Here is a 27,348-nt window from a genome sequence, read left to right on the forward strand (position 1 = left end):
CCTGATAAAACATGCAAGACATGTGTGGACTCCATTGAAATCAATTGCAAACAAATTTATAAAATGGGAATATTTACTTCAGGCAGGAGTGGGAAATAGTTTAACATAATCATTTACAATCTACCTTCACATCCAACAGAGAGAAAGAAACATCAGAATTATAGTTACTTGAATGAAACAATGAAAATAGAGCTTTTGCCACAGAGAAATCAGATGCTGTTTGTATATCTTGTATCGACCATGCTGGGAATTCCTGGGAATACTGTTCTCTGGAATTGACCCCATGGAGGTTGTCGCTGAAAATCTGTGAAAAGTCTCCTTTGATTGCTACTCAAAACTTGCCAATCTGCTTCCTTCTGCAGAATAATTGATACAGACTGGCATTATCTACACTACCATCTTCTAGTTTAGATGATGTGATCAGTGGACCCGTCTTCCAGTAGTTTATACATGCATTAGACTGTTTTTGATTTCCTAAATCATGGAACATGATGTTAACATTTTCCACAAATAAGCCAAACAGAAGTATTCTTGCTGTGTTTTAAAAACAATATTCATTCAAGCATATCAACTCATCATATTCATAAACTCCCTTCAGATGAAAGGCTTTCTATTAAAATCTGCCTTATCCAAATTGGTCTTCTCCAAGCCTGATTCTTGCAATACATTTCCTACCAGCATCTCACAACTGTTTTTATGTTTTTAAAACCTATAAATGTGATTCTTGTGCATTTCTCTTGTACAAAGCTCAACACAATCATTCTAACCCTTATTATTAAATCTACACATTCCAATACATCTTTAATTTTGTCTTTAACATCTTCCCTGGCTCATCCTCCCGACTTCTACCTCAGGTTAATGACATACAGTCTCTTGTCTAAGAAAGCCCTGTCTTCTACCACAAAAGTTATTAGTTAGAATGGTTTACTTTACATAAAAACACATGAAATAGAAGCAAGAATAGGCCATCTGGCAGTAAAATTGTGGCTGATCTTACTATTTACTGATACACTTAGCCCTGAATTCCCTTATCCTTCAAAAATTTAGCAATCTGTGTCTTAACTACATTCAATGAGGCAGCCTACACTGCTTTTTTGGGGCAGAGAATTCAACAGATTCGTAACTCTCTGAAAGAAGCAGTTCCCTTTTTTCTCTGATTTAAATGTACTCCCCTGACTCTTGGGGCTATGTTCCTAGTTCTAGTCTCACCCACCAATGAAAACAACCTCCCTGATTCTGTCTTATTTATTCCTTTCATAATTTTATATGTCTCTAGAAAATCCTCCCTCATCCTTCTAAACTCCATTTAGTATAGACCCAGGCAACTCAGTCTTTCTTCATAAGCTAACCCATTCATTCCCAGAATAAACCCAGAGAGCCATCTACAGTCACCGCACTGCCTTCACTTTCTCAAGGAGACCAGAGCTGCATGCAATATTCCAGGAGGAACCCCACATGTACAGTTACAACAGAACCTCCCTGCTCTTAAATTCAAACCTGGTACGAAGCCCTATATCCCATAGCTTTCTTGTATATCTGGTGTATCTGGAAACTTAAGTTTTTGCAATTTATGCACAAGTATTCCCAGGTCTCTCTGCCCAACAGGATGCTGTGATTTTTCACATTTAAATAGTAGCCCAGTCTACTATTTTTCTTTCCAAAATAGATGATCTCATGTCTACTGACAGTGTACTCCATCTGCCTGGCCTTTGACCACTCACTTATCTATATATTTCTGCAGACTGTGTCCTCTACACAATTTGCTTTTCCACTCAATTTAGTGCAATCAACATGTATTGATTCCAAATCATTTATGTTTAATGTGAACAGTTGCCCACCACTGATCCCTGCAGCACTCCACTAAACACTGATTGCCAACTAGAAAAACACTCATTTATCCTATCTCTCTGCCTTCTATTGGTTAGCCAATCCTCTATCTGCGCTAATACATTTCTCCAACTCTGTCCATTTGTGCTGAATCTTATTGAATGCCTTTTGAAAATCCAAGTATATCATACCCACCTACACCCTATTATCCAATGCACTAGTTATATGCTCAAAGAACTTTTCAAATTCATGCAGTGTTTGCACGATGGAACAATTTTTATCCAGATGTTATGGTATTTATTCCTTAGTGCAATTCCTTCAAGCATTTTGCCAACTATGGATGATAAACTAACTGGATGATTGTTACCTGCCTTTTGTCTATGTTCTGTTTTAAACAATTGACTTAGGTTTACTGTCTTCCAATTCACTGGGACCTGCCCAGAATCAAGTGAATTTTGGTAAATTACCACAAAAGCATTCTCTACAACTTCTGCCATTTCTTTCATTACTCTGAGATACAATCCATCACAACTTTGGTGATTTACTTTATGCGCCTGGTTATTTTATTATGTGACAGTATTTGGAACAGTCCATTTTGTGAGCTTGGTATTTGGGGATGAACCAAATGTAATTAGGACCTAATGTTGACTTAGGACAGGATGACGACTTTAGTTTGGGAAAAGTGGATTTCGAGAATTTGGTAAAGGCAATAGGAGTGGCAAAGTATCCAGTTAATGAACTGACTGGCCCACAGTGATGATGCTCTTACCTTTTCTAGCAAACACTAGGGATAGACTGATGAGAATGATCAGGAGATCCAGGAGCCAATTAATGCAAAGCATTCCTGGATTAAAAGCTCAACCATTCCTCTAGGAAAAAGTAACAATTCTACATAAAGGCTGAGATCCAGGATAAAACGTTACGTAAAGAGCAGAAAGCATGTACAAATAGTGCACAAGGCCTAATAAAATGCTGAATATTACATGTGCTAGTTTATAGTGAAAGTCATCTATGGTCCAACACCCAAGGCTGCATCCCATTGATGACCAAGGTTGAATGTGACCTTCTCAAGGACAGAAAATACAACCATCTTTGCTGTGAGTGACATTGATTCCACTGCAGAGCTGCTTACTCAGCTCATCGCTCTTGAATGACAAGATGTTGGCAAGACTACACTTCGAGGATTGTGCACAGTTCTAGTCATCCAATGCAAAAATTATTTACAAGAATGTTACCTGGACTGGAAGACTTGAATTACAAAGAGAGGATGATTAGGAGGCTGAAGGGGAATTTATGGAGGTTATAAAATCATGTGCGGCATAGATATGGTAAATAGTCTTAGGTTCCCCCCCCCCAACCCCATGGTGGGGAAATCTAGAGGGCATAGATTTAAAGTTAAAAGGGGAAAAAATTAAAAGTAATTTTTTTTCACAGAGGAATGTGGGTATATGAAATGAGCTGCTAGAGGAAATGGTAGAGGCAGGTGCAATTGTAATAATTAAAAGGCATTTTGATAGGAGCATGGATAGAAAAGGTTTCGAGGGATATGGGCCAAACACAGGCAACTAGGACTAGCTTTGTTGGCATGGGTACATTGAAACAAAAGCCTGTCTCCATGCTCCAAAATTCTATGACAAGAATGTCAGAATGTGAATTAAAAATTGACATTCTTGCTTAAGTTTCAAATCTCTATGGTGAGTATCTTCAATCATAAATCTACAATTTTTTTGCCTACATGTAGAAAGAGGAGGATATTCCAGGGACATCAGAGATGGAGTAATTGTGAGTAATCTTCAAGGAAGGAAATAAATTGAACTGTGGTTATTGCAGAGGGTTGTAATAGTGCAATAGTTCCCCTACTGTCTATTAGGGGAAAGTCATTGTCAAATCATTCTCAACCATTTCTTGCCAATACTTGAAGAGTTGTGAGGATATTGTTGATTTAGAGACATAACCTTCACCATGAAAAATCTGAGGGGAATTCAGGAAGCAGCCCCGACTTTTCTACACAGTATTTTTCTACTTCATTAAAGCCTTTGTCAACCAAGAGGAACTGTGGATAATTCTCTTATAATTCAACAACCAAATAACTTTCATATCTATCTAATGCTAGGTTTACAATAGCAGGCAAACCACAATCTTCACTGAAGTGATCTCAATAAAACAGTGCAGATTGGTGTTAAAACAAGACTGCATCATTGCACCAGGATGTTTTTTTTCCAATTTTTCTCTGCAATTCTGCACCTAGTCTCCAACCAGAGTGAATTCAACTCTAAGATTAACTTAAGTCACCTCCATAACCAAAGTTATCCTAAACTCAGCAGTCACACTGCCCTAGGAGATGACACTTGTGTTTTCACAACTTTTAAGGCTGATCCACAAATCATCTTTGGTTCTTTTACTGACACATACGAGGATGGATCTTTGCACTGAACTCCTGCAAAAATCTGCTACCAATCATCAACTGCTTTATGATGCAATTCTGACAAAATAGATTCATAGTGAACCAATGGAAAATGTGGCCATAATCTAAATCTCAGTGAAGGCAAACATCACTGATGAAACATATCATTGTCTGCAATGTCTGCCAGAAGCCTTAAAAGGATGTTGTCACCAAAAATCTTTTCTTTTTCTCCACACATCATACCCCAAACCTCAACCTACCTCAATTCTCACTCTCAGACACACTCACACAAACACCCTCTACTGTGCACACACAATCTACACCAAACTGACAACCTTCCTCTTCCTTAATACTTCCATACAAGTGTAACATTTCTATGACCTACATCATATCCACACATATAGGCCAGTTGGTACCACAACACATGCAATTTACATGATAGTGTCTAATCGAAAGCAGATGATTCAATTGCCAGTGAATATGACAAAGTCAATTGCCAGTGAATATGACAAAGTTAACTGAATCAGGGAATATCAATGTATAATGAATGGGAAGCATAAATTTAGCCTTTTGTCTCCAATTTCCTTCTCAGAGGCAAAAAGGTGAATTGTAGTCCATACATTACTAGTCCTGTTGAGGTCAGTTTGATTCCATCTAGCAAAGGAAGGGGTAATAATTAATTAAATTGAGGAAAATTAAAACAATGGTATATGGCACCCACTTCCCCATCCTTACCTTTGATTTGACATCTTTAGTGGTTGCAGAAGAAGACCGCGCCAGACTAGAAGGAAGTCGCTTCGCAGTGGTAGCTGCCGTCATAGCAGATGTATTTAGTTTTTTATTGGGGCTCGGAGCAGCTGTTGCAGGTCGCTTAAGGGAAGCTGAAGGCTGTGATTTAGTTTTGGTTGGTGAGATCTTTGTAGTCAGTGTGCCCGCCTTTTACATACAGCGAAAGGAAATAACACAAAAGTCGACAGTGCGAAAGGAACCATGGAATTAAAAGCAAACAAAAGGCAAAATAAAAATGGCTAATGATAATTTTAAGCTGACAAAAAATAAATTCTGTGGATCTGAGACAAATTTTAACTGCACGAAATTAAAGATTAGCCAGAATGTCATAATTATCAAGGTTTCCTGCAACACCTCTCATCCTTACAGAATAATGCCAGAACAGGATGAACCAAAGGCTGAAGAGTAGGGTCAGTGACAAAGAAGCAAGGGGAAGAAAGAAACAAGTGGGGCTTGGGGGTGAGGGGAAGGAAAGGAAACTAAGGAGGGGAACTAAGGTAAATGGTTCTGGAGAAAGTAAGGAAAGAGTAAGGGAGGAAAAAATGGAAGATGCATTTGCCATGTTTCTACTACTTAGAAAACCCAGGAGTCAAGTAAATCTTTCAATTCAATTTAATCACAAATGCACTATTACAAAATTAAATGGGAGAATTTCCAGTCATAATCAGGGTCAGTTCAAAACACAAGTCATGAATGGACAACTCAAGGGAATTATTAACAGAATTTTAAATAAAGCTTGAAAAAAATTAAAAGTGGAGTACAAGGGAAGGAGGGAGGAGGAAGAAGAGAAATGAGGGAAAAGAGTGGAGCAATGAAGGGGCAATGAAAATGGATGTGAGGGAGGAGAGGAAAATCGAGGGGAAGGATAAGAAGCAAAGGAAAGTGAGAAGATAAAATTGCAAAGAATGATCTTACTTATTTTAAATAATGGATGGAGAAGAAGGGGCCAGTCAAAGAAAAGGGGAGAAAAGAGATGAAGCGGTGAGGTGATGGAGTGGAAGAGAGAGGAGAGGGAAAGTTAAAAGGTAAGGAAACAGGGCATCACCTATTTCCTTGTTTATAAGCCCATGGAAGAGGCACATGTCAAGCATTGCATCTTTCACACCAGCTTAATTACACTGCTTTCTTCCAGAAGTAAAACTGACAATGTCCAGGCACAGCTTTGGACATTTTCTGTAGGCTCTCAGTTTTAAAATTTACAGAAGCAAGCAGCAGACAGCAAGGCACCAGTTTATAAAAATCTTGAAGGTGCATTTTACCATTTGTTTACAGTGTTAAAATATACAGACAAAATCCATTTGCCTTAAAAAGAGTTTAGGTTTGTACTAATGACTCAAAAAAAGTAACAAAAATATGGCTGTATTAAATAACTCTACCAAGCATGGGAAGATAATTTTACAAATGGAACATGTACCTACCTTTCCTTTTGTATCAGAGGTTAGTGGGTGCTCTTTAGAGACTGTAGCAGTCTCTATTTTAGTCACATCCTCTGTTGTAGGTTCCTCCAGTTTGGCTGTAGGTATTTGAAAAAAACAAAGCAATCAGTGAAATTTCAAGGGAAAATGGTTTATCTCTTGCTCCAAATCAATTTAGACTCGTTTAAACTAAGATGTACTGTGGTTGCTGTGTACCCTATGCAAAAGAGTCACTGCAGACTAATGTTTCTTGGTATCACTTCAAACTCAACCTGTTTAATCTAGAGGACAGCGACTAGATGAATGGAACCATCATCTCCAGCCTTTTGTACATGCTTTATGTACAGCATTTGAAACAGAAGCAAAAGCCCATACATCCCTTCCAAACTCCACCATTCAATGAAACAACAGCTGATCGTCATTTTTATTCAATCTTTTAAGTACCCTTCCATCCATGTATCTAATGAACCCAGCTTTAAATGCTCTCAATAATTGAGCATCCATAATGCTCCAAATGGAGAATTACTAGTACTAAAATCTTGAGAGGAAAAATATCTAATTTCAGACCCAAAGAGGCGACCAACCTTGAAACTCTACCTCGAGTTCCAGACAGGTCATCTTATAAATACAGCCACATACCCCTTAGCCCTAAAATCAACCCACTGATCCTATATTACAGCATAAGTATTGAAGAAATAACCTCTTCTTTGCCATAGTGATCCCTATGACTCTGCATATCTCCATCATTAGGCCAAATGTTCCACAATATTTCAGGAATCGGAGATGTGGTCTTTCATACAATCTGAAGTTACATCAAAAATTGTCACCATTGCATTGCTATCCTTTCAAAGGCCTTCTGAATTGCTAGTTTATAATTGTATTTTGGTGTTCTGCATTTCACGTGACATTCTCAGATTCCTCTATATTTCCCTTTCTCTCACCGTTTAAAAAACCTGCTTTCCTGTTTTAGCTCTGGCATAAAATTAAATACTCTCAATTTTACATCAATTGAATATTTTGCCTCTTTAGACACTTAACTAGTCCAAGCCTTTTGTATCTTTCTCTTCTCACTTTCCCTCTGTTTTGTACCATCGACACAAATAGGCATATGATATCCTTTCTTCTGATACTCGTATAGATCAAGAACACACCACAGAGCTTTGCTGTTCTGTGAATGCAAGAGAGCCACAATCTTAAAATGACCCAACTGCTCTTCTGTTTGCTTCCTTACAGCCAATTACTCTTCATAGCTGCGGCGAATCAGAATTTACTATCATGAACAAGTCACAAAATTTGTTGATTAGCAGCATATCACAGTGGAAACACTCATACAAACCCCTTCACTAAAAATAAATAAAAATAGTGCACAACAAGTCAAAGTAGGGCAGGGTCTTTGGTTCATTCATCATTCAGGAATCTGATGGCAGCGGGATAGAAGCTGTCCTTGTGCCACTGAGTGCTCATCTTTAGGCTCCTGTACCTTTTTCCTGATGGTAGCAGAGTGAAGAGGGCATGGCTTGGGTTGAGGAGAACCCTATCCAAGGCAGCAGGACCAGACATCATACCTGATTGGGTACCGAAGGACTGCACAAACCAATTGTCGGAGCTCTTTGTGGACATCTTTAACACCTCACTGCAGTAGTCCATCGATTCCTCCGGTTTCAAGACAGCCACTATCATCCCAGTACCAAAGAAGGTGACAATAACAGACCTTAACATTCCTGCCCTGGGGCACTGACTTCCATCATTATGAAATGCTTCAAGTGTCTGGTGATGGAACGCATCAAAGCGCACCTCCCAGTGACACTAGACCCATTTAAATGTGCCTGGAGAAGAAACTGTTCCAGTGACAATGCTATAGCTTCGTTCCTTCACTCTGTCATGACCCATCTGGAGAATGACACCTCATACACCAGGCTGCTGTTCATCAACTTCAGCTCGGCATTTAATACGATCCTTCCCCAGAGGCTGGTGGAGAACCTGTCCTCGCTGGGACTCAACACTCTTTTGTAATTGGATTCTGGATTTCCTAATGCAAAGACCATAGTCTCTGGATTAGTAGCAGAACATCGAGCACCGTCACGATGAGCTCTGGCACACCTCAGGGCTGTGTGATCAGCCTGTTCATGCTACTGACCCATGACTGCATCACCAGATCCAGCTCTCCAACAGTTATCAAGTTTGCAGATGACACAACAGTCGTTGGCCTCATCAGCAACAATGATGAGTCGCACTACAGAGAAGAGGTGGAAAATCTTGTGATATGGTACGAGAGTAACAACCTGAGTCTCAACATGGACAAGTCAAAGGAGATGACTATGGACTTCAGGAGGACCAGGAATGGCCCCCCTCCACTACACATCAATGTCTCGGTAGTGGAGAAAGTAGAGAACACAAGTTCCTTAGTGTCCACTTAACTAGTGATCTATTGTGGACACACATCTCCTCACTTGTCAGGAAGGCACCACAGCAATTGCATTTCCTGAGAAGACTGAAACAGGTCACCGGCTTGCATCATGTCAAGGAGCATCCTGGCGGGCTGCATCACAGTGTGGCATGGTTTCTGTAGAGCATTGGATCAAGGTCAATCCACAGGACTATAAGAGTGGCAGAGAGGATCACTAGATTCTTCCTCCCTCAAAACCCAGGATCATAGTCTGAAGAGGGTACACAAAATTGAGGACTCCTACTGCCTCGCTTACAGCATCTTTCAACTACTCCCATTGGGAAAAATATACAAAAGCATCAGACCCAGCACCACCAGGCTGAGAATCAGCTTCTTCTCATGGGCAGCGAGAATGCTGAATGCTCACAGTAACCTTTCATGAAACAACATTTATTTGTATTTAAGAAGACTTGTCCTACTTATGTACTGTTTGTCTGTATGTGGGTTGTTTGGTTGTGTGTCTGCATGTTTTGCACGGAGGATTGGAGAACGCTGTTTTGTCAGGTTGTACTTGTGCAATCAGATGATAATAAATTTGACTTGGTAAAAATATAGCCCAAATTCAACAAGTATTTTTTAAAAGCTACAATCTTTTGAAAAGCAACTTATGAAATGCTTTTAACAAATCAAATTATACAGTACATTCACAAAACTCCCCTAATCTAATGTGTTAGTCACTCTCTCAAAAATTCCTCTTTCATCATTTCCCTTTAAAAAAAAAATCATAATGATTCAGAATTATTTTTCACATCTTCTCTCCTGACTTGGATAGATGTTGCGATTGCTTTGTAGTTCCTGGATCAAGTGGCTGGATTTCCATATTTAACAGTTCCTGTACCTTCATCACCGGGAATGCTGTCATTCGTGATGGTGACTCAGAACCATCTTCTCAAGGGCACATAGCATGAGCCATATCCAGCTCTTTGAAATTATGTGCAGCTCGCAGAGGTATTTTGGTGGACATGGCTTGTGATTGTAGCGCTATGTTGCAATGGAATTAATGGAGTGCAAGTGTGATCCTAACGCCCCAGCCTCCCAACCATCTGAGCTCTAGACACCCTGGCCACCCTCCCATCCAAGCTCCTGATGCCGCGGTTACCCCCACCCTCCATATAACCATATAACCATTTATGGAACGGAAACAGGCCATGTTGGCCTTTCGAGTCCGCACCGGTTCACTGATTTTGTGCGGGCATTGGTCCCATCTAAACACCTATCCGAGCTCCCACCCATTCAAGCTCCCAATGCTCCGACCTCCCTCCTGATTTCACGATGCCCCGGCTGCCCCTCCACTGAAGCTCCTGATGCCCTGACTGCTGACTCTCGCCTGGCCACGAACACCTATTGGAACTCTTGGTGTCTCAAACGCGAATTTACCACCCAATCCCTGTCAATAACCCATCTGAGCTTGTGACACCTCAAACAACTCAGGTACTTACCATGGTCAAAAGTTGTATGTACGGGGGGGGGGGGGGGGGGGGGGGCATGGCAAGATGGCGTAAGGATCAGACGTGCCTTCCAGTCCTCTCCTGACTCTATCTTATTGTTTTGTCTAGAAATGCCCGTTAAAATTCTTTAAAAGTTTAATTTCAGTGCTGTTAATTTAACTTATGATGGTACAATTGGTGAAAAAGAGCAAAAAAAACGACAACAGGTCATCAAAAAACTACATTTTCCAAAAGTTCAAGTTTTGGAGCCTACCTACAGGAAAAACACCGGGACTCAGCGTGAAATGGATCCCAGGAGAGAGGTACAGTGTTCGGATGTAGAGCTCTATGTTACATCGGTAGAGCCCCCTAAAGAGGGCGCCAAACAGCCTTTAGAACAAAGAGTTACTCAAAGGCATTTGTCAACTGTAGAGGTGGCGCTGCAAACTGCATCTCTTGAGATAGAAGAACCTATACAACTTGATGTACTGGGAGAACTTAATACATTATGGACTGGGGAAAACCCCGGCCAGCGTCCTCCAGTCACTGCTGGAGAGGCTGTGGCTGGGGTTTCCACACGCAGTCATACTACAAGGAAGGCAACCAGAATGAAGGAACAGAAGATCCTTTGGTTATGCAGAAGCAGGAATCTGTTGAGCCAAAATCTCTTCCAATTGAAAAGATTTTTGTGAATCTTGAATCTAAATTATCTTATACAATGCAGGGATTATCCAAGATTATGACTGAACTTGGTACTAGGTTTAATACTCTGGTGAAAATACATTAGCAACAGATGGCTGAGTTTGGAGCTTTTAAGCTTGAAGTGAGAGATAAATTTAATTCGTGTGAAGAAGATATAGACGAAATACGAGATCAAGTTTTTGATGTGACCAAAATGGTCGAAGACTTACAAACTCAAAATAAAAATTTGGTGAAAAAGATTGATTATTTGGAAAACCAATCCAGACGGAACAATATAAAGATTATTGGTTTGCCGGAAGGTATGGAGGGACCAGACCCAAGAAAATTTTTTACTGAATGGATTCCGCAGGTGCTGGGTCAAGAACATTTCCCGGAAGGTATAATACTGGAACGTGCTCACAGAGCCTTGCGTAGAAGACCTATTTCAGGTCAAAGTCCAAGACCTGTTTTGGTTCGTTGCTTGAATTATTACGACAGAGAAATAATTTTACGAGTGGCTATTAGAAATGCACAACAGAGAAAATCACCCTTGATGATTCAAAATAATCGAGTTTTCTTCTATGCGGATTTGAGTCAAGAAGTTATGTTCCAACGATGGGAATTCAATCCTGCTAAAGAGTTGTTTTGGAAGAAAGGTTACAAGGCAACCTTTAGATATCCAGCTGTTTTGAAGGTTTTTCAAGATGGTTACCAATCAAAGTTCTTTGATTCTCCAAAGGAAGCTATAGCATTTGCTCAAGAGCTGCCAATTACTCAGTTTCAACAGAGACATAGTCCGCCGCGATCTCTAAGGAGACAAGAGATGGAAGAAAAGAGCCGTGCTCCAAGAAGGAATGGTTGTAATGGTAACTCGGCAGTTGGAGCTGATTAAAAGAAGAGTTGTCCTTTTTTTTTCCTAATGTTTTTTTTTAAAAAAAGGGATATTAAATAATGATGATGTTAGTTTAAGATGAAGTGAGAGTTGGGGGAGAGAACTGGATAGGCACTATTTCCTGAAAGTCATCTGCTACGTGTGAGTTATCTCACACCCATTTTTTTTTGGGAGTTACCACATTGCGCGGTTTAGACGGGAGGGGGTATTTTTAACCTTCTACCCGTTTTTTTTTTCCTTTTTTTTGTATTATTAGATTAAAGAGTGAAGGGGGTTTTTTTTGTTTAAATTTTTTAAAAAAGCATAAGAAAGTATTTGGTTGTTTAAAAAACTAAAAATTGATGTGGTTTTTTTTGTAAAGTTTATTCAGTAGATAAGGAATATCTGAAATTTAAATGTGAATGGGATGGATAAGTTTTTTTTATCTTTTCCTTAACTTTAAGGTGAAAGGAGTGGTAATTCTGGTGTATATTATTTTGCTATTTTAGTTATAGAACGAAGGGAATAATGGTGAAAGTTATAAATTGAATTGTACAATTCTTAATGAGGCTTGAATTTTGTTTGTGCTTTATGCTCCATTTGTTGAAGATATAGATTTCGTTGTAGATGTGTTTTTATTATTTGGATATTTGAATTTTAACGTAATGATTGGTGATATTTAAATGTGGTATTGGAGCTTTTATTGGATAACTATTCAAGAGTAAAAGGGAAAAATGGTGGAAGAGTACTAAAATTGAATTGTACAATGCTTAATGAGGTTTGAATTTTGTTTTAAGATGGTGGTTTATGTGACTAATATGATGATAGATGTGAAGTTAGTTGATATTAGGTGAAGGTTTATCTCTATAGAGAAAGTTTTTTTTCATCTTTTTTTTCATGCTACAATTTTTTTTAAAGAATTGATTATTGCTTAAGAATTTTTGATAATGTTACTAACTTTACTTTTTTTATATTAAGTTTGAGTTAAATATATGTTTCATCTTAACTCCGTTTGTTAAATATATGCATTTAAGTTTGATTTAAATATGTTTTTTAAGTCTGATATCTTAGTATTAATTACTTTTCTTTTTGTTAGTATTTTAATCGGTTATGTTTTTGTTTTTTTTTGTAAGTGGGTTTTTTTTCTCACATATATTATTAACTTTATTAATTCTTCACTCTTTATTTTGGGAGTAAAGGGGGGGTTGGACTAATTTGAGTTGGGTTATTAATGTGTAATAATTATTGGGGAGGGTATAGTTTATTTAGATTACTGATACTGTATTGTAATTTTATTATTTTATTCTTAATTTTTTTTAAATGTAATCCTATATGTTATTCACGTTATAAAATCTTAAATAAAGTTTAAAAAAAAAAGGAGATAGAGTATAGCATTGCTATTAAATATGTTCTTCTACATTACGTCTACGGGCTCATCTGTTGAAGTCAATGTGCCAGTTCTAGGGTTAGATTCCCAGTTTGTTAGGCAACATTCACTTATTAACTGGGAACAATTGGTCTCTATGCCCCTGCTCCTGTGGAGTTGGAATGTTTACAAGAAAGAAATAGACATCATAACAGAGAAGCAGTCCAGCTACCCCAAACTAGCCTTAATCTCCAACACAAGCAGTAGGCTTTATCCATTAAAGACCTCCATTTCCTGCACATCTGACCACACCTCATTTATCATGCCTCCTCCCCAAAGTGATAGGAATGTCCTTGTCATCAGCTGCATCCAATATATTATTCTCTACAATTTCCAATGGGAGCCCATGACCAGACAGATCTTCCCCTTCCCTCCTCTCTTTCTGCAAGGATTGTTCTTTCCATGACTCCCTTGTTCATTTGTTCCTCCCCTTCAATCACTCTCACAGGTACATTCCTGTGACTCCACCATGTACCTACATCTCTTTCCTCGCTATCATTCAGGGCTCCAAAAAAGTATTTCCAAGTAAGACAATGCTACAATGTGAATCTGGAGGGGACCTTTACTGTATCCGGTGTTCCTAGTGCAGCCTCCTCTACACCAGGGAGACCAGATGCAAACTGGGGGATCAATTTGTTGAGCACCTTCACTCTGTCCATCCCAACATCTAGGATCTCCAAGTGGTTAGTCATTTTAATTCCATTTCCTTTCCCACACTGACTGTCTGTCCATGGCCTACTTTACTGCCACGTTAGGGTAATATGCAAGTTAGAAGAACACCTTTTCTATCTTGGCATTATCCAGCATTGAATACTCTGATTTTCTGTAACCTCCCCCACCCCCCCCCCCCCCTTGCTTTCTGTGATCTCTCTGGCCCTATTCAGCATTCTTTTCTTTCTCTTTCACCTCACTGTTCTCTTGACCTGACTGCCACCCACAACATCTTTCTTCTAGCTCCAAACCTCCTTCCCTTCATTCCATGATGTACTGTCCTCCTTTATTATAGTGCATCTTCCTTCACCCTGCCTCTTCCTCCTATGACCTCCAAGCTTACCTTTCCCCCACTTCTTCTCTTTCCCAGCTGTATTAACACATCACCTGCCAGCTCGTGCTCCTTCATCTTTCCCCATCCCTTTGTTCTGGAAGAGTTTTGGCTCAAAACATTGACTGTGCATTGCCTTCCATGGATGCTGCCTGGCCATCAAATTCCTTCAACATTTTTTCGTGTGGCATCATAAAACTACAAACAGTTGATGTGCAAATGGCTGCAAAATCTGCTAACATAATAGTTATAGCACTGCAAAATAATAATTAATATGCAAATCCCTCTGAAGAAGTCTTAAAGACATTACGTTACTATAAACTGGTATTCATTTTAAAATAACATGAATGTCATCAACATGCACATAGGGAAATTGAAGGGTCAGATTCTCATTTATGTTTTTACTTATACACTCCCATCATCATCTATCCTTTATTAATGAATACTCATCCAAAACTCTGCTATACATATTGCAACTGGTACTCAGTGCCATTCCCCGTCATCCTGTGCTCACTCAACTCCACAGGTCCCAAGCTGAGTGAATGGCTCAATTTTAAAATTCTCATTGTTTTAAAAATCTATGTGATCAATTTCACTTTCATACAACCACTGTTATTTAGGGTCATCCAACTTGGTTTTGTTGCAGGAGCTAGACGAACATGTAGGAACATGCAGGTTATGGAAAAATGTAAAAGCAACAAGGCTGTCGTAATACAATATACAAAAGTGCTAGAGAAACTCAGCAGATCATGTAGCATCCACAGGAAGTAAAGGGTAACCAACATTTTGGTACGAGCCCTTCATCAAGGTATAACCAAAACTCTTGTAGGCAACTAAATAAAAAAGGGAGAGAAAGAAAGGAGGAAGGAGACTTTCTATTTAATTCCTCTTGGCTGATGTAATAAATTAATTTCCCCAAATATTCCCAATAGTGTAAGAGATCTAGATGGGGAAAAAATTGTAAGGTGCATTCACAAGGATTTCTTGAAACATATGGATAGTTGAATCAGGGAAGTGAGCCTGGTTGGGTGAATGCGGTTACAGTGGGAGAACAGTGAGCACAACTTCTCATGTTTTAAGATACCCCTGGATAAGAGAATGTCTTGATCTTAAAGGAAAGTGCTGAATTGGGTGAAGGCAAATTACAACATTATTTGACAGGAGTTAGGATGAGTTGATTGGGAGATGTTAACATGTAAATCCACATCTGAAATATGAGAATTCTTTAAAGAGCAACTGATCAGAATCCAAGACTGACACATCCCAGAGAGGAAGAAAGATAAAGGCAGCAAGATTCAGAAACTCTAGACAACGAGAGAGGTTATAAATTTAGTCAAAAAGAAGCTAATGTAAAATTTCGGAAAGTGAAATCAGACAGGGACCTTATAAGGAAAGCAGGAAAGAACTCAAGGAATGAGGAGAGGAAAAAGGTCTCATGAAATATCCTTGGAGAGTAGGGTTAAGGAAAAATTCAAGATGTTTTAGGATGGTACAGTTGGCATAGCAGTTAGTGCAATGCTGTTACAGCGTCAGCGATCATGATCGGGGTTTGAATCCTGCACTGTGTAAGGGACTTGTATATTCTCCCTGTGTTTGCATGGGTTTCCTCCGGGTGCTCCAGTTTCCTCCCACCATTTGAAATCTACCGGGGGTGTAGGTTAATTGAGTGGCACAGGTTCATGGGCTGAAATGGGCTGTTACAGTGCTGTATGCCTAAAAAAAAATTATTCATTATGGTAGCTGGGAAGTAAGTAGGACCACTCATAGACAAAGGGAATTTGTGCTAAGAGCCAGAGGAATTGGGAAAAGTATCAAACGAGTATTTTATATCAGTGTTCACCAAGAAGTATATGGAGGATAACAAAATTATTGTGGGGTTTACTAATATTTTACGACACATTGGGTTTACTGTACAATATTAAGGTAGCAAAGTCCACAAGTCTTCAAGGGATTGATCCAAAGTTATTGAGAAAGGCAAGAGAGAGGATTGGTAGGGCCGGGGCATCCCTATCCACAGGCAAGGAACCAGAGGATTGCAAAGTAGCCAATGTTATTGCTTTCTTTAGGAAGGGCAATAAGGTTAATCCAGCAAATTGTAGGCTGGCAAGCCTTACATCAGTGATAAAGAAGCTGTTGGAGAGGATTCTTAGGATGGGGGTGGGGGGGGAGGAGGAGGAGATGAGAGTTGGGAGAAGGAGGCAGAAAGGGGCAGGAGGTGCAGCACAGGCTAACAGGTAAGAGATAATAGGTGGATACAAGTAAGTGGGAGGGTAAAAGAGAAAAAAAGCTGAGAAGTGATAGAAGGAAGGGAAAGGAGTGGGAAACTAAAGGAGACAGAAGAAAAGGGAATGAGAGAGACTTGGGGAAAATAGTTAATGGAAATTGGAGGTTGAAGTTTATGCCATCTGGATGTAGACTTCCAAGGTGTTGTTCCTCCGATTTGTAGGTTGTCTTAGTCTGGCAGTAGATGAGGCTATGGGCAGATATGTTGGTGTGGGAATGGTGTTTGGAATTGAAATGGTTGGCGACTAGGAGGTCCTTATTGTGGCAGCAGGGAATGGAGATATATGGATCATGTGTTAGCAGATGGGAGGAGTTAAAATTGGCATTGTGGTAAGTACAGACATTATCAGCTGTAATGGTCTGTCCCTGTGCTAATACAGCTCCATATTAATGGTTAAATTCATCATTATAGTCTATCTATTGCATTGTTCACTGTGAGCAGCATGCAGAATTGACTGATTAGCACCTGTGTTTTCATCGACTATAGAATTATTCACGTGGTTAAAAATGAGACCTCAAACATCAGTGATCGGTGTAGTAGAAATTAATAGAGACGTTTTAGCTTTAAAATGAAGCTGGCCATACAAACAATAGCTATTCACATGGATTAATAGTTTGTATATTCTGTAGTTAAGCTCGTTGGACAAGAACTGGAAAGGGATCATTAGTAACAAGATGTTGAATACCAAACCTATGTAAGCAACTTAACACCACCTTAATTTTTCTATCCTCCCCGAAATATTTTCACTAAAATATCTTCAATAGATTCTATTCAAGATACTTTGGGGTTTTTTCAGTTCTTCTCTTTTAACACTACTGGTCTCATCAAAACCTCATTCAATTGCCTGTCTTTCACAGGACAAAAAAAAAACAATGAACAGATGATTTCATAATGTGAGGATGGACTTCAAGCTTAATGCCATCTTCATTGGACCATCTGCCTTAAGCAGGGAACATGAAGAGGTCAAGGACAGACATCACATGATTTCTTCCCCTCTCAATCCATGATTTACCGAACCATTTTTCACACACACATTTGTTGATATTGGATTGCTCAATATACGAAGGACAGTCAGTGTCATTTTTAATTTAAATGATTTTAGTGCTCCATTCAGTTGCTGCTGCAAGGTTAGAAGTAAAGGAGTTTATATCACATAGTTACGACTATGGGATCATGCAACCTGGTGTCAGATGAGCTATGGATTAGTTTATGTACTAGAGGTCAAAACATTTCAACAATCACCAACAGCAAATGTATCTAGAATGGAGTGCAACTGTGATTCAAAATATGATAAACAGCTCAATCATCTCACAGAGCTAATGCAAGAAATACTGGAGCTGGTACATAATAGTAATTTACTGTGCAAAGTTATGAGAGAAAACTGGACAGGTCATCTTGAACAACCAATACATTCCTCATTAATTAAAAATTTTAGCATCTGCTTACAGACATTGCAGTATCTCAAAGTATGTCTTCATGTAACCGGTTTTTTTTTTCTAACACATTACAGGAGAAAGTGCAATCTACATGATATTAGAGAAGAGTCTGAATCTTTCCAGAGACGACGCAACCATGAAAATACCTTCTTCAGCAACCATTGCTAATATTTTTATTTGTCCTAATTATACCTCAGTTGAGAAAATGTAACTCAAACACAAAATATTTAAATATATCTATTGTAAGAATTGAGACTCCTTATTCAACAATGCAATCTTTTATTGTTTACAACCTCATTTCTCCTCACCTCGAATGTAATCCAGTTTGTGGTTGGTGCCCACAATAGAAGTGGCGATTGGCTCCTTGCCCTTCGGACCTGTGGATTTACTTAGCTCTGCACATCTTCCACTTTCTGCCTTTGAGTTTTCAGCAGGGGCCTGTGGAGGACTGAGTACCAAGGGCTGCTGTTGCACTGAAGGGCTGGCATCACTTTTCATATTACCGGCTTCTTGATGAATTTTCGACAGTGGCTGATCCTGCAGCTTTTGTCCTGTCTGTCCAGGCTTGTAATGTGTCATTTCAATTTTCTGAGATGTTACACTGGCATTGCAGATGGAACCAGTGAAAGCAGAATGTATCAACATGGGGTCGTGTGGATTTTCTTGCAGCTGGGAAAACGGAAATTTCTCTGCATTACAGACCTCCGTTGTTTCTCCCCCAAGTGAGCAAACTTGATCTGAGCCCACTGAGAAGCTGTTCGTCTGAAGGTTAGTGCAGAGACTGATCTGCTGTTTTTCATTGTGAATCATTTCTTCCGGGATCTTAATGCTGCTGAATTCAGGGATTTTTTCCAGCTTTCCATGGTAGAATGAAGTATTAAGATCATCTTTTGTGTCTGGAGTAACATCAATTGCTTGATTTCTCTCCTTCCCATGCTCTTTATCAGTGAGCTGTAATTCTGCTGCAGTTTGATCATTGCCAAAACTGTGAACTGGGATTTGCTCATCTGCCACAGTCATTGACCGCTTTATCTGTGATATCGGGCACTTCCTGCTGTTGGTAGCTGCAAGCTGGGTGCTGGGAGAATTTTTCAATTGGTCTACTGAATTGCCTGGAGATTTGGTCTGCAAAGGTTCTGGGTATTTCTCAGGGATGCCCAAATTTGAGGGAACAGACAAATGTGAGCATTCTGACATTGCACGCCGCATCATCTTCCTCTGTTGGGTAGCCCTGTTAGCTGTACAATCATTTACTAAATCAATCCTCTCACCTTCATTGTGTTCTGGAGACTCGTTCAAAGGATTGATAGCAGACAGATCTTGCTCATAATCCACCATAGTTGGGGTTTCAGACTTCTGTATTGTTAGCGTGTACGAGGGGATTTTTTTGGAATGAACGTCCATTTCATTCTTAGTGGTCATCTCATCACCTTTAAGACCTGGCATTTGCTTGTAGCTTAAGTCCATATTGTCTGGCATAAAATTAGGATTCCACACACTAAACTCATCTTTTTTTATATTCAGACCAGAATTACCAAATATAGTGGATGGATGTGTCGTATTGGCATCCAAGGTGTAACTTGTCAGCTCCCCATTCTTCTTGGTGTGCACTTCATTAATGTTCTTTTCCATTTCTTTCTTACCTGTCCCATGCTCCACAGCACTCACCTGCTTGCTTAAAACAGCCTGGCTCCATTCACTGCTGACTGAATTCATTTTCTCTACGCTTTGATCTGAAACACCGAGAGACCTGCTTCCGAAGAATTCCTTAGGCTGAGCCTCACCAGCCATGTTTTTCTTTTCTCTGCCTCCTGCCGTTCCAAAGAAGCCTAGTTTGTCTTCGTCAGTGAGAGCAACATGGTTAATCAGACCATCTTTAGCTGGAGCTGATGCTGCTGAGCTTGACTCAACTTTCAGATTTCTGCTGCACTGCTCTTCTGCTCTATGCCTTTCCCATTCAGATTGGCTCCAGTTCTTTTGAGACTGCGTACACGGATGTTTCTCAGAGAAACAATCAGCAGGCTTAGGCTTGCAGATATCTGTGTAGTCAGTGCAAGGAGCAGACGGCTGGTTACTGACAGACATCTCAGCAGGCTTCTTTTCTTTCTCTTTACACAAGCAATTCTGTCTGTGCATACGTTTGCCTGACTGCTTGTGTCTGAGAAGCTGTCACAGCACACCCCCAGTATTCCTACAACAAAACTATTTTTTTTTTGCCTTTAATACAATGTATCCCTCCGCCAAATAAATCCAGCTGCTGCATTTCACTGTATCGTTTTTTTCTCTGCATCCTCCCCCAATCGATGTCCCTGTTTTCAACCTCTATTGTTTTAAAAGCTTCCAGAAGAGTGCTGATAACAAGAAATAGATTTACATGGTTTAAACTGCTATTGTGTACAATGAATCAGATAAAGGATAGCCTCACTAATTTCATGCTCTTCACCTTATCAGACTCATTTATTTTCAAGAAGATGGCCAATAACGTGACAGAGCCAGCTAGCATCCAATTAACCCTCTGAGTGCTGAACCTCCATATACCATCATCATTTTTAACTGATGCACATAATTTAACGAGGCATTGTGTGGCAGTGACCTATTAAATATCAGCAACAATCCCAGATGGAACACTCCTTAATATGCCTTTCTCAAACTGATTATTTAGCTTTTCCTCATTGCAAAATAGTCTCCCCTTCCCCATTTCCTTTATGTATAGATTTCTTTGAATAGAGTCTGGAAATGGGATGTTAGTGACACCTTCTTAAAGAAAACTTACCTAATTATACTTAGAAAATATGTGCAAGTGCCTGGCCCAACCGCTTCTCCTTGATTTAGATCTACTCTGTCATCATGTTGAAGCCATAAATTCTCAATGCAGGCTGGAATCAAGCAAGACTGCATGCATCATCGTCTTAATTTCTTTATTCCACCTCACCTCCAACAAGGTTTTTTTTCTTGGAGCGAAGCTAATTTTCAAAACAAATTGGAAATTCTTTCACGTGTCATTATCTCACTCTAGAAATTGGGTCATTCCAACTTAAGTCAGAAGACTGCGGTACATTGGTGATGCTCGTGTTTTCCCTCATTCAGAAGCAAAACTCCAAGTCATCACTGACAGGTTCAGTGCAGCATACAAAAGAGCGCGCCTTGCATTTGACATTCACAAAGCAGCAGACTAATCTCCCACAGCAGACACCTCAACACACTGAAGAAAATCCACTGGCACGATACATAAATCAGCATCAGTGTCCTCTTTTAGATCAATATTCAGAGCAACGAGGCCCTGATAACACCAGTCAATTCCAATGGGTAGATTGCATTGTTTATGCATCCAACACACAACTACCCTCCTACAACATGCATCCTATTCCAATCTCTGACATGGCATGAGATCATGAGCTGGGCAAATTTCAGTTTCCTTGGAAAAAGTGTAACATTCCTGCTCATTCATGAGAATCATAGGCCGACCTAAAACCAAAACAGAAATTGCTGGAAGTACTTAGTAGGTCAGACAAATCTTTGCAAGAAAAAGTAGTCAGTGTTCCAATTCAGAGAAATCTGAAACTTTGACTCTCTCTATTCACAGATGTGGCCTGACTTGCTGAGAACTCCCAGCATTTCCTGTTTTTGCTTTAGATTTTGAAAAGTGGAGGATGAGCATTTCAAATGCAATGATTGCCACTGTTACCTCCATCAATCTGGCACAAACATCAGTATCAAAAGAAATGCTATCACAAGAAAATTCATGTTGGAGCTCTCATAATACATAACAGACATCAAGAGTTCAAGCCAAAGGAATTAAAGTGTGCCCTGCTTATGGACTGCCATGATCTGCTATAATTGTCACCTGTGAAAAGACACGTTCAAATTCAAGAAAAAGTAGGGCAAGAATGTGAACTACAGATGTCAAGGAATCCCAGAGGTACTTAATAGTGTTATGATGTGTCACACAGCCCATCTCATCCATGCTTTCAAACGGAGTTAGTCTATTTAGCCTTGTTTGACCCATATCCTAAATCTTTCCTATTCATGTACCTAAAATGTATTTTCAATGTTACAATTGCAATCACCTCCACATACACATCACCTTTTGTGTGAAAATGTTGTGCTTCGGGCCTCTTTTACATCTTTCTCCTCACACATTAAGCCTTTGTGCCCTAGTTCTCGACTCCTCCAATGTGTGAAAAAGGTAATGATCAATGAAATTACCTATGCCCCTCAAGATTTTACATGATGTTTTCGGTATGATGTTTTCAGCACAGATTAGAAGGGCCAAATGGCCTGTTTTCTGTGCTGTAGTGTAATGTTCTGTATGTTTCTAATGTCATCCGTCAGTCTCCTACACTGGGCTCATCAATGTCATGACATGGCAACTTTTACACTCATTGCTCTTACCCATAAAGGCAAGTGTGCCAAACAATTTTTTCAACCAATTTGCTTAATTTACCACATACTGAACTCTGTTCTTTGACATGAAAGTCAAACTTATCTAAATCTTGAATGAGTTTCCCTCATTCAAACACTGCATCCCATTCTTACTAATCCATTCACCTCAATCTATATGAAAGATCATTTTTTTTAATGATACACAATTATTTAATTATTTTTATGCTTTTGCCACAATTTCCAGTTCAGAATTTGGACATGGTTGCAAGGAAAGCATTTATTGCTTATTACTTGTTGCCCTTGAGAAGGTGGTGGTACACTGGCTTTGTGAATTGCTATAGTTTTATATGTTAAGATACTCATAGAATACAGTTGTGGAAAGGAGTTATGGGATTTAGACCCTGTGACAACAAAGGAGTGCTATATAATTAGGCTGGAAACGGCAGTACATTGCACAGATTGTATGCTCTGCAGCTACTATCTTCAATGGAGGAGGGAGTATACATTTATGCATGTTGACAGGATGCCTATCAAGTAGGTTTTTGTCTAGTATGATGTTGAGCTTCTTGTGAGATACACTCTGTAGCATGAATAAAAGCTCACAACTGGAGGGAGAACTTTTATTAGCTTATAACTGAGGGTATGGTCTTACAGTGGTCTTCAGAGGGGCTCAGAGGGAAATCAGGTTATATATGGGTAGATGGGGGCGAAGTCAGCCATCAGTATAACACACCACCAATAAATCTCAGTTCACTGCACACTCATCAAGGATTTTTGGGACCACTGACTTGATACTGTGAGACATGTATAATACATGGTGACTAAATGTTCTGGAACTTACCTGTGGGATTAACTAACTTCACAAAGAGTGCACAATTGGGGATAAAGCACTGGTTTGTGACTTTTAATAAAGGGTGAACCTGGACTATAATTTTTTTTCCCACAATTTATCTTGTAATGTGCCCGAGGGCTTAAAAAAAGCATAAAAGGCAGTAAAGGGTGGTTCAGCAGCAAGTAGGTAGGGAAAGGAAAATAACAAGAAGAGCAGGACAGAAGTTGGAAGGGTAGATGGCATTAATAGTACCAGAGAATGAGCAGAGGGAGATGCAGCAGGTAAGGAGAAGGGAAGGGGCAGAAACTAAAAGATAAAATAACCAAAGACCAAAGTGCTATGATAAATTGAAAAGCAACAATATGACAAAATACTTATTATATGAACTGAGGTGCAGGATATCCTGAAGGTCTTAATGATATAGCCCCACTCCCAGCACTTTTCCCCTGTGGCCACAATTGCACCCACACCTCCTCCTTCACCACAGTCCGGGACCTCAAACAGGCCTTTCATTTGAACCAACACTTGTGTATCCTCAGGATCGATTTACTGCATCCAGTGGTCCCTTTGTGGCCTTCTCTACACTGGAGAGACTGGGCGCAGATTGGGGAGATTGCTTTGCTGAGCACCTTTGCTCTGACTATACCTGTGACAGAGACCTCCTAGTAGCCAATCATTTCAGTTCTGTGACACACTCCCATACTCACATGTCTGTCCATGGCCTTATGTACTATCCCACCAAGACCATCCTTAAATTGGAGGAACAATACCTGATTTTACATCAGGGCACTCTCCAGCCAGATGGCATTAACATCGACTTTTTTGGTTTCTGCTGACCTGCTCTCCTCTCCCCCCCCTTCCCCCTCCCCTCCTTCCCTCTCTATTCACCTAGTCATCCCTCCTCCCCTTGCTTGCTGCTCTCCCCTCCCTCCCTGCTCCACCTATTACCTCCCACCTTTATGATCATGCCTCCCCCCACCCACTTTTTTGTTCCAACACGTGCCGACATTTTTTCATATATTGATGAAGGGCTCAAACCTGAAACGTTGGTTATGTATTTTTACTTTGCTAATATAAAGGATACTGTTTGACCTGCTGAGTTTCTCCAGCATTATCTGTTTTTACTACACAAGAATGTGTTCCACTGGGATTACTGGTGCCAGGAATACAAATTTAGTGTCAAGAATAGCTTGCAATGATGTGTTCAGTCAATAAAGAGATGAAATGAATTCATAACTAGTTGAAATTATAGCTGCGTTATTTAATTTCACGTGAAATCAATTAATAAATTACCTGAGTTTATTATTTTTAAAAAAGAGAAGCAGTGTTTCAATCATGCAGAAGGAATCTTGTTCGATACACTGTTAGACCAGACTATGGTATTCAACTGAACAGAGGGTTATTTAATTTATTTTGATTATGTTTGCAACAACACCAAAGAAACTAATGGACAATCAGGAGACTTGCTTTTTAACTTGCTTTCTGATTAAATTTGCAAGATCTTATTATATATCTCATTTGAAGACCCACAATAGGAAGAATCCATCAATCTCGTAGATAAAGCAACTTGGCAATCCACAATCAAAGCAAGTATCCATTGCAGTCTATTCCTACCTTTCTGTAAACAATAGGTAAACAAAAGGCTGCTCCAGTACTGCTTCTGTGCAGAGCGGCGCCCAGGTGCATCATCTGGAACTGTTGTAAGCGGGACAACTATTCCCACGGCGCCACACGTCATAAATACGCAGCAGAGTATTGGCCGTCTTCCCTAGCCATAATCCCCCACGCAGCTGGAATCATGGGGGATTATGGGTAGGGATTACAGCCATTGCTCTGCCACGTGTTGAGCCACTGGTGCTGACGAGCGGCCCTGTAGGCTAAGGCGGCCTGGTGAGGTACCAGGGTGGCTGATGGGGCTGTCACAGCCTGCACCGGCCACCCCCTGATGGTCCCCACCCGCCGCCCCTGGCCTAAGGGGGTTATGGAGGGAGAGTGAGCGAGTGAGTGGGAGATGGGTTGCGGGCTGACAGTGTCATCGCGATGTCATCAGCCTGCCCCTAGCCAGCCGCTAGCAGTGGCAGTACATTCATGTTGGGTGGGGGAGCACAGTGCTCTGCCGCTGATCCTTCCTCTGAGAGGGATTGCAGTTGCCGCCTTGGAGCCAGCCATGGCACAGGGTGGGGGGGGGGGGGGGGGTGGGGGGGAGAGAATCTACACCTTTACATTTGGGCTTTTGACTGTTTGAAAGGGCCCATAGACAAGTGAAAGAGGTTACAACATAGGTGTACATTCCATATTTATTTAGATTTTCTTGTTTTTTTGTAACTTGGAACTTTTCTCGCTCCAATCAAATTTCCATTCCCATCGCTGCAATTAGCCATCCTAAGTAAAGTCAGTGACATCCTTTGTGATTATGATCCATCACGTCTCCACTTCTGACATTTCTTCCAGTGCTCCTTCTCTGGTGTCCTGCTCTTGCTATTCATCTATCTAACTGCAACAAAGCAATGGGTCCCTTCACACTCAAACCACATTAGTTTCCAGGTGAAAGTTGAAGAGAAATTTTGCAATCTTACGTCAATGACCTTACTTCAAAGATCTCATTATATAAACAGCTATTAGAGAACTTGTAATAATACACTAAAGGTGTCTGTTGTATTGATTTCTGAAGATATTGCCCAAAAAGTTCTAATTTACAAATATAAGAAAAAGGACCAAAAGCAGGCCATCCGGCTCTTCAAGCCTGTTTGTTCCTTTATTCATACGATCACGGTTAATTTATTTTAGTGACATTTTCCTGCACTGTCCTTTGATTTCCAAAATTTTCAGAAATATAATGATCTGTATTTTGAATGAACACAAGAACTGAGCCTTGCAGCTCTTAGAGGTAGAGAATTCCAAAGGCTCAATGCTCTTGAGTTCATTTCAATTTGGTCTCCCACTGGGCAGCAATCCCTCAGCATCAATCTTGCAAACCAGCTCTGAAGTGAGACAGGAATCCATTCTTCGAGGTTATGAAATATGGCTAAAACGCCTTAGGCTTTTTAGCCTAAAAGGAAGGCAAAGTAAACTTGGTAACAGATACAAGTCAGTAAACGGTATAGGAATAAAAGCAGCAATTCTATTTCAAATTCCACTGCAGAACAAATAAGAAATTCATGTAATGTTGATTTCATTTTCTAACATCAACATTAAATAGAGATGGTACCCTGGGATACTTTAAGCAATATGACAATGCATCAGAGGAAGGAATGTGTCCCTCATGATACTGTAATTTTAAAAAAGAAACTAACATTACATCATCTGTACTTGTTCAGGACTGAATAATTTCCAAAAGAGCAAAATACTTTTATCATTTTTAATGGTAATGTCAAATTGGTAACTATCTGGAACAAATCTCAATTTAATATTTATCTGAAGAACAATACAGCACATCTTCAACTGAGATTCTTATAGCATGAACTCATTGGGGTGAAAATTGCTGGATTGCATTTGAATGGTTCCAAACAGAATTGAAAGCTTTAACCTTTCAGTAGGTCTCCTGCACTGCCATATAAAAAATCCATGACTTAGCAATATTGTATGCATCCCATTGCTGGACATCACATGGAGTCCAATTCCTGCTGGAATTCCCTAGCATACCTCTCCAATCCTATGTCGGGTCAGACCTGATAACTGAACAAGACAGCACTTATTTCAAGAGTAAAACACAAAAATCTGTAGACATTGTGGTTGAAGTAAAAACACACAATGCTGGAGAAACTCATCAGATCAAACAGTGTCCTTTATATAGGAAAAGTAAAAATACATAACTAACATTTCAGGCTTGAGCCTTTGATCAAGGTATGGAAAATGGGGATTTCAGACCCGCAAGTTAGCAGGTAAAGAAGAAGCTAAATTACCTCTTGAAAATTAATTTTAATCAACTTGCTCATTTCTACAAAACTCTATTTTCTTCAATTATGTTCCTAATCTTGATTGCTTTCAAATGTCTTTGAATGTTAAGAGATGTTTCAAAATAATTAAGATGCCATCTTTTACAGAATCCAAGTCTCTGCTCTCAGCTTTGCTATGAATAGAGCATT

General features: G+C 39.8%; 2 protein-coding genes across 15 annotated transcripts in view; one reads left to right on the forward strand and one right to left on the reverse strand.

Annotated features, from left to right (window-relative positions):
• The window catches only part of dhx30 (DEAH (Asp-Glu-Ala-His) box helicase 30), a 138,710-nt gene extending 120,430 nt beyond the window's left edge, over positions 1–18,280 (forward strand). For all 3 annotated transcript variants that reach the window (XR_011352462.1, XR_011352463.1, XM_069922080.1), the window contains one exon: positions 18,123–18,280. The gene's annotated coding sequence lies outside the window, so the exon portion shown is untranslated. The remainder of the gene's footprint in view (positions 1–18,122) is intronic.
• The window catches only part of LOC138755671 (microtubule-associated protein 4-like), a 275,424-nt gene that overhangs the window by 49,984 nt on the left and 198,092 nt on the right, over positions 1–27,348 (reverse strand). For 11 of the 12 annotated variants that reach the window (XM_069922064.1, XM_069922076.1, XM_069922071.1 and 8 more), the window contains 2 exons: positions 6,439–6,533; positions 4,967–5,167 (listed from right to left, as the gene is read on the reverse strand). In XM_069922064.1, the coding sequence (XP_069778165.1) occupies positions 4,967–5,167; positions 6,439–6,533 (296 nt within the window). The remainder of the gene's footprint in view (positions 1–4,966; positions 5,168–6,438; positions 6,534–27,348) is intronic. The other variant, XM_069922074.1, reaches the window with a different exon arrangement.

The sequence above is a fragment of the Narcine bancroftii genome, chromosome 2 (assembly GCF_036971445.1).
Source record: "Narcine bancroftii isolate sNarBan1 chromosome 2, sNarBan1.hap1, whole genome shotgun sequence".
Classification (NCBI taxonomy): domain Eukaryota; kingdom Metazoa; phylum Chordata; class Chondrichthyes; order Torpediniformes; family Narcinidae; genus Narcine; species Narcine bancroftii.